Source organism: Myzus persicae, unplaced genomic scaffold (assembly GCF_001856785.1).
Source record: "Myzus persicae strain clone G006 unplaced genomic scaffold, MPER_G0061.0, whole genome shotgun sequence".
Lineage (NCBI taxonomy): Eukaryota > Metazoa > Arthropoda > Insecta > Hemiptera > Aphididae > Myzus > Myzus persicae.
The window spans coordinates 133,974-143,152 of NW_019103880.1; the positions used below are offsets into that span (position 1 = coordinate 133,974).

At 34.1% G+C, this 9,179-nt stretch overlaps 1 protein-coding gene across 1 annotated transcript in view; it reads right to left on the minus strand.

The window, feature by feature from the left end:
* Nucleotides 1-8,211, minus strand: part of LOC111035824 — a 62,716-nt gene extending 54,505 nt beyond the window's left edge. The window contains exon 1 of the mRNA XM_022317606.1: nt 7,558-8,211. Coding sequence (XP_022173298.1) covers nt 7,558-7,885 — 328 coding nt within the window. The 5' untranslated portion in view covers nt 7,886-8,211. The remainder of the gene's footprint in view (nt 1-7,557) is intronic.
* Between the last annotated feature and the right edge of the window lie 968 nt (nt 8,212-9,179).

The following is a 9,179-nucleotide window of genomic DNA, read 5'->3' on the forward strand; positions in this document are numbered from 1 at the left end:
GTTTTGTACTTGAACAGCGCATAATTACAAAAATACAAATAATATTTTAATGAAATAAAATATTTTTAAAGTTTAAATTCTATACTGCGATTTACAAAAGCAATATTATCATAGGACACAGGAAATAAACTGATACCAATGATACCATGTATTTAAAATAAATATCCATCTATTCATAGGTTTATACAGAATCATTGATCCTTCGAGTGTATTTACATTTAAAATAAACGTTTCACAGATAACCACACAACTCTTAATATTTACTTTCCAGTAAAGGTATTCATTTTAAATTCTGACCACGAATGAATGAACGATGAATTTATTGATTTTATCCTTGTGTTTATTCTTCGGAAAAATACATTTTTTGAGTACTTAAATATTTAACTCCCATTTACTCATGTAATAACAATCGGTTGTAAACAAAACACGAAAAATGTTTTTTCATTTTGATCAATTGTCAATACCTACCTGTGTTTATTTTAAATATTATTCTCATAATTTATTCACAAAAATAAAATGATTATTTTTTAACTTTCCAGTACATTCATATTAAATATTAAACAATAACACAGATGAATTTTATTATTAAACAATTTTTTGACGAATATTTAACACAACATTTTATCAGAACTCTTACATTGTGAACGTCTTAAATTGCATTATGTGTAGTTATTACTTATTATATTTTAAGAATATTACGATAATACTACACCTGGAGTTATTGCCTAAATTTTCAGTCATAAAAATGTTTTTTTCTTTTTAAATATGTGTGGAATATTAATCATACTGTGCGCAGTACTATAGATACCTACTAGACAACTTCAAGAGGATTTTATTTATTTATTTATATAAATTAAAAAGTAATTTTTATATATTTTTAATTATATAAAAATATTGTAGTATACCCGGAGTGTACGATTGACTTATAAATTATAATAATATTTTCTTTACGATTAAACAAAACGACATTTATTATAAATATTTATTCACTATTAATCATAATTATTTCTCAAAATGAAAATTCTGTAAGTTTATAGATCAATAAATTAATAATATAATGTTAAATATTACTTATTATTGTTTTCACAAAGTGCCTAATAATCAGTAATACCTACATAAAGACTTTAAAATCGTGGGCATGTGCATAAGGGTATGAGAAATCGTAAACTGTTAAGTGCCTATTTTATTTTTATTATACGTTAATATGATTAATATCACATGCAAACATTAAACCTTTCAACTATAGTGTGTAAGATATATATATATAAATTTGTGTGTTTTATTTTTATATAGGTATTTGAAAAATAAAATTAATAACAATTTTTACGACTAAACTTAACATAGTTATTTAACTTTGGTACATTAAATATATTTGCAGCCACATATAATGATATATCTATTGAATATCGATGAAAATACATTACACAGAACTTTACAGTAAGCCTGTGTTATAAATGCTGTTCTAAGGAAAAAGGTTAGGTATAAGCCATTAAAAATACAGATTAAGCGTCTTAAGCGTTTCGATACACACCAACCGCGGCAAACGGTAAAAATGATAATCGGTTTTCAAGTGCATCATAAGAGTAAGAAAAGTGATCGAAGTGATTGAGAGTTTTCAATACCGATAAGCAACAAACGTTTACAAGCAATCATTTTTATTCAATGGTAAAGATTTTAAAATTATTAAACTATGTACCTGATAGTTCATAGAATTGTTAGTTTACGGCGAATGTGAGATTTCCACATTAGCTAAATGGGTCATTAATCGAGGTAAAAGATTTATTACAGTTATTCAGTTTTCTTACAAATATGGTATAATATTATAATCCCGTAAACGAAGTGTTCGTGTTAGTAGTTCTATAGAATATGAGATAATTCCATTTATTTCAACGGATAAACAAATTATTTATAAGAAAATATTCTGGACGAAGGGAGAAACATAGTACAATGGATTTTTATACAATTATGTTTCAAAAGAAATGGACATATACTAAAACCAAGGTGATCTGGAGATATACATTAGTTGAGATTTATATGCACTTAAAATCAGCCGAATATGGACTAAAAGTGCATCAATTTATTATACACTAACATACATGCTCGAGCAAAGTTCAAAATAAATGAAAATATACACTTGTAAACGTCTTCACAAAAACATAATTACAAACATTTAACAAATACATTTTAATATCAATGGTCCGAGATCTGAATCGATATTTTCTTATCTTATTAGGTATCTGCCTATGTAAGTATCGATAGCTAAATTAAATTTAAAATATCGTAATTCCTAACTGCTGGTCTGCGATTATATCCGGGAAATCTATGTATTATATATTTATACTAACATTTTTCAATATGTATTAAACCGAAATTCAATTTTTTTTTTATCGACAATAATTTTTTTAAGTTGTTTAAACATGCCTAGAAAAAGCCCAAATTTCCACTAAAATTTGAAATATAAAATCGTAAAAAAGTAAATCCAAACATCAAAAAGTCGAAATATTATGCAAAAATATGCATTAAAAAGTAATTCTACGCCATGGAACGACTTTTGTGCTAATTTTGTAACGATCGAGCAGAATAAATATGCAAATGCATACAAATCTACGTTCTAATTATAAGGTAATAGAATTAGTTGATTTTGAAACTACTTACACAAATTTAGGTTATTAGCTTTGTCGCAAACTTCAGTTTTACATTATTAATTTCGTATAAGTTTACAGTGTATTTTTATCGGTCATCCGCCACCGCCGTGTAGTTCTATTATTATTGTAAGTCGTAAAAAATGTTCAAACACAAAAAACTCGACATGGGTAAAATAAGAGAAGATTCACAGATTATCTAAATATTTTTGTGAACATATAAGCGCATATAAAATTCACTATATGTGGAGTAAAACTCAGATGTATGTATATGCACATTGCGCATACACGAGGAGCATATATGTATATATATAAATATATATAATATTACATCTGTATATTTTATTACATGGAATGATTCAAAACGATTTACGCCCGAAAAAAAGAAGAAAATATTATTGGATGTGCCAAGGCTAACCAACAGTAAAGTTTGCATGGATTCTATCTATTTTAAAATATATGTGAATATATATAATGTAGGTATACGTGTTCTTGCTTTTAGATTTCCCTGGAAAATAAAACTTGGAGAAAATTATTGCTCTCCGAGGCGTACGTACACTGTATTTGACGCTTTGGCTCTATATTTACTCCGTCGATATTTCGATAGTTTCAAACAATTTGTACGTCGTTCGCCGTATGTTTGCTGTACTTTTATTTCACCTGCAGATCGTTTTGCATATGAAATAAACATATTTTGGTTTTAATATTGTAATAAAGGGTAGATACAATGAGATTTATCGATTTTTACAACAGATATATGTTCAATCGCCGAGGTAGCTGCATATTATAATATAGTCGATAGCATAAAATGAGCCCCAAAACGACGTTAAATTATTTTTTACACGTACCGGAGTACGCAAGTTTGTGTAAAGGCCCCACGGTGTATAATGTTCAATAAACGCTGGAACATTTCGAGTGGTCACTGAAAATCTATACATTTTCACCGCAAACTCCCTGAACCGTCGCTTCCCGTGTAAACTATATACATGACCTCATTACACGCGTGAAATCAACGGTACAATAATAATAATAATATGTAAAACCGTGCGCTGGCAACATACAGACGACCGGCCAAAAATTGTATAGATACGTATTATAATAATAATATAATATTATCTACATATTTATGTAAACAATATTATTCATGGTAACAAAGAGTGGTAATGTTGAACCAATATCGTGAATGATTGATGTATTATCGTTTTTTTATTTTTTTTATTTTATTAATATAGCTTTAAGTAACAATTAATAAAGCTCAACAGTTATATAATAGAAGAGAACAAATTAAATTACATTAAGCACATAGGTAATTATATAATAAAGCCAGTATCCAAAATAAATTTGATAATACTTTTAATAGTGAAGATGCAAGTAGTATTGAGAATGGAGTGGAGATTAAAGGGACAATATAAAGATCTCAGAGAATTAATGACACTCATTGAGATGAAGTGCACAAAATGGAGAGTTGTTTAAACCAAGTTTGAACGAATGACTAGGTAATATGCATAATCTGTTAAATTGTGTAATATGTGATCTATGCAGATCTAAATTTGCTAAACCAAATGTTATTAGGAATATTAGGTGTAATATCTCGAGGCAAAGTTTGCAGGTAAGTTATTCCAATATGAAGACCATAGATTAGATATTATATGTATTATCGTTATTATTATTATATATTACATGTCTTCTACGTGAATGACCAACTTTACAGTAGGAACTTTAAATGTCATAAAATATTTATTTTTTTTAATTTACCGAGGTTTTAGTATTTACTTAATGTCAAAAGCTTCCCAGAAAAATAAACAAGCAATTTAAAACGTATTTTTATTTTAAAAATGTGTTTTTTTCTCTTACCTAATCAAATAACTAGTTTAAATGTTTACCTAATTTACAATACATTGATTTAAACACCGTTGCAATATTATTGTATATCCATTCCAAGTCCCAACCTATACAAATTCTATTATAAATGTGCAATGAAATAGTCGAATACGTCGAAAACTGCAACCATAAGAATAAGAATTGACATATTTTATTTTTCATCCTCACTTTATGGTCCCGTCAAAAATACAATGTACGCGTGTTCGATATTGGATTTCAAAATATAGTCAATAGCTATTGTTCCCGACGGCTGACACGTTTTGTAGGGAGTTTGTTTCCTAGAAAAATATAACACTATATATGTATCGTACCACCGTGTTTTATTTCGAAACGGTACGAGACAGATTGATGATTGATATAATATTATTATGACGAAGACTCCGTTTTATTAAATAATAATTGCTAAAATTGACATAATCTTTTTTAATCAATTGTCGACCATGGAGTACTTTTGGATACTAATCTAGAATATTTAATAATATAATATCGTGGCGATTATGTTCAATCGAAATTATTTAATTTGACATCTGTCGTGTTCTATATTATTATAAATACGAAGTCACTTATTAGCCAGTCGCCCGTAATGTACAAGTAAATATCGCACTGAGAGTACATTATTACCTAGTGTAGTAACTCAGAGAATTGATGATTTTACATGTTTTTTATGGTAAAAATAGCATTATTTACAATGCACTAGTCGTGCTCGTGCACATTATGTCGTACTGACAAAATTGAATGCATTAAACTACATAATAGTGTATAAACATTAAACGAAATTAATAAATTATCTACAATGTATGTACTGTATAGTGTATATAGTGTATTATTTTGATCTATTATAGGTACTGCAATGCCCAAACAGATTGTTTAAAAATACCGTTGCATTAGTGTATCATCTCAAAATAATACATCATAGCATAGGTAAAAAAGTTATTAATTAATGCAACAAATGTATTAATATTTTAAAGAATGCATTTTTTGTAAACACTTTTAATAATATAATATACAATTTTCAAACATTTTAAATACATTTTATTTATATATCGGTAATTTAAGATACTAAAACAACTTAAAAACTCGTTTTTCTCCATATTATCAATTTACGTTACCACACCAATGTACCTACTCGCAGTGCTACATATTATTAATATGAATGTCGATGTTGGAAATACGCGTACCTAATTATTATTATTTATTAGTCGTTTGTACTGAATTATAAGTTATGGGTTAAACTAATATTACAACAAGAGTAGAAGTCATTATTGAGTGAAGGTATAGTATAGAAAATAAAAATTATAAAATCAAATGTATCAATGAACTGCAGCAGACGGTCGAGGCTTAATACAGTTTTGAACTAACTAAACTTTTACGATGTACCATGTGCACGGGAGTTATGTAACATAATATCGCATTAAATGCGAAGAGATTTTCGACGAAATCACGGTATATGATATTCCGAGGGAGCGGTCGGTGTTTATAAATATTAAATATTTTAATAAATAATAATACACACTACATTACTATACGTGGCGTGCAGTATTTATTAAATCGACGATTGTCGACGGAAAGTTTTCGACCGTTCGCGGTCTGCGGGACTCGTATATTATTCATTTGGTTATAAATATCGCTACGACCATTTTCCCGGTAAACGAGACGGCTATATAATAATAATATACTATTCGTGACCACGGACATCATATTCATCGGCTTCATTTCACATCGTTTTATGGGTTGCAAATATTTAACACTAACTTGTAGGTAAATCATAAAAAGTTGATCGATGGTCAGATGTTGATCGAAACCGACCAGCACTTTCCTCGTCTCTAAATATTACTACATACCCCTAAAACTAATTTTACGAAACTCGGATGTTTGAGCAAAATAATACCCACCTAAATAAATGAATGCAAAACGCACACCAACACCTGCGTCCCGCAAAATATTGAGACACTTGAAAATATTTAATACGATATAGTGGTGCATATATGGGGGAGGGGGTGCATTAATATATCGATACTTTCTAACTATGAGAGTAGAGCGACATAGGCGACAAACACGAAAAAGAATAAAGATATTAAACATCAACCGGTTTGGATGCGATCGATGGTGTTAGCTAGTTTCACTGGAAGGCTGTGGGAAAATGTTACACCGCGAAAGCTTTCCCGTAACGGCAGGTCAGTGTCACTCGGTGCAGGTATTTCGAGGGGCGGTAACTGGGCGGCCCCGTACTTTATAATATGATATTATCGGACTGACCGTCTAGAGTGGCGGGAAAAAAAATCCGTCCTCAACGCCCCAACAACTGCTGAAAGGAAAAAATCCATGGCAAAATGTAATGTGAAGTGAAATGATTTTACAGGACATCCGTTTTTGTCGAAAACATTCCGCGTGCTTCCGTTTACGTGTGCACCTGTGTATGAATATATATTTATATGTTTATAGTACCTATATAGATATACTACACTGTAATACCTTCACAATACGATATAACGATAATATCGATGTATATAAGGGTGCAGACTGCACGTACATAACGTATATATTATAGTTATGAAAATATGAAATAATATGATATATCGTCCAGTGTATTATCGGATGCACTAAAGAACCTGCAGTGTGACTTTTGTGCAGAGTTTTCCAGAACGTTATAAATACCTCATAACAACCGAATTCCGCACTTTTGAAAACTTGCAAACAAAACGCTGCAAAGTTCCGGACCGAATATCTTAAATCTAATAAACCCCGAATTGATCAAAACCCTATAATTGATTACATCGTTCCCTCGAAACTTTCAGAACAGATCACGCGATATCTTCAACTTGTACCCAAATCGAATAGTAAAGTGTCTGTTTTTTTTTTATATTCTGTAGCTCTATATTATATTTACTGTTGTATTAATTTTATATTATACACGACTGACATGCATATACTAAACGTTCAAAATTCGTATTAAATCCCGCAACCGGATGTCTTAGGGGTCGGGTGACTTAAAGTATAAAAAAACGAATCGTTGTAAACTGTTTGTTGAACTCACGCGTGCAGTAGTGAGGTTCGTCGGATCCGTCCGGACAGTCGCGCCGGCCGTCGCAGTACTTGATGGACGGCACGCAGCGTACTGCGGCGGCTGTGGTGACGTCGTCGTCGTCTTCGTCGACGGTAGACGACGAGGATGAGCACTCGAATTCGGAAAGAGTACAGGCGGCCTGTCTGGTGGACATGAGCTTGGCGTACACGCCGCCGCCACCGGCCGCGGCCACCACGACAGCGGCCAGCACCGCGACCGCGGCCGTGGGACGCGGCACTCCGACGAGGACGGTTCGTCGTGGCCGCGGAGCTGCTGCAGTTGCCACCGTCGTAGTCATGACGTCGGCGCGACGGAACTCTCAGAGTGCAACGGTATCGGTCGTCGGAAGGGGGGGGGCCGAGAAAAAACCGCGGCAAACGAACTTTTGAAAAAAAAATTTCAAATCTACCCTCGGACAAGCATCGTCCGTACAATGGGGGGGAGGGGGGGCGGTTACGGCGGTGACAGCGACGGTCGGACGCGTTTCGATGTATTATAATAATATTATCTATCTCCGCGCGGTCGTCGAGATTGACGTCGGGTGGACGACGCACGTGCGCTGGCGATGACGACGGCGGCCGCAAAACCTCGGACTCGGTGCAGTATCGTCGCGACGCGCGAGGGTGCCGCGTACCTACTCTCGGCGGAGTCGTCACTCGCCGTCGCCGTCGTCGTCGTCGTCGTCAGTCGGCGTTGTCGTCGCCGTCGCCGTCGTCCGCGATCGGCCGCCGCGGGATCGCGCGTCGGCCGCCCGCAGGACCCGAGCGCTCCGCGGACAAGCCCGCGCCCTGACCCGTTTTCCCGACGTTGGCACGAACGCGTACACTGCGTACAATCAATACTGCCTAAAGTGAAAACGCCTACCAGATGTGTATGTGCACGCGCGTCGGTCGTATCTCCTCCGCGAAAAGCGACGGCCGCGACGACAATAATTATCGTGCGATACGATGACGGTGTGCACATCATCGCACGCCGCGGCCGACGGGCCCGTGGTTTTTTCGATGTTCGTTTTCGAATTCGCCCCTCGCCCCCCCCCCCACCATCACGAACCCGCCCGCGAATATATTGCACGTGGGTATCTATATACTGCACTGTGCACACCCGCGCGCAAACGACGATTGCGGAGTATACCCACACATGTGTATATCATTGTGCATTTATGCAGACACGCAAGGTGCAGCGGCTGCTGCAGTATTCGTCGATGAGTGACGAGTGCAGCGCGATATGCCTACGCATTTGTACATCGATATGATGTGTAATCACCGCGATGACACGAAAAGCCCGAAATAAAACATCCTAAGAATGACACTTAAAAAAATATCTAAAAACAAAAAACAACCCTGATCGAAATTTTAGTTCTTAAATTTTTATGTTCTGTAAAACACGAAAATTAGTAACGAAAAATGAATATTATGTTTGAGTTCCAAATGTAAGTAATAAATTAAGAACGCATTAGCTTAATTGATAGGCGAACAGTGAATCCGTCCCGAAAACAACAGAGAAAAAATATATACGTCGCATTGTTCATAATAATAATTGCAAGATCCTTCCAATACAAGCTATGTTCACAGGGAATGTTGCATATTGTTTAT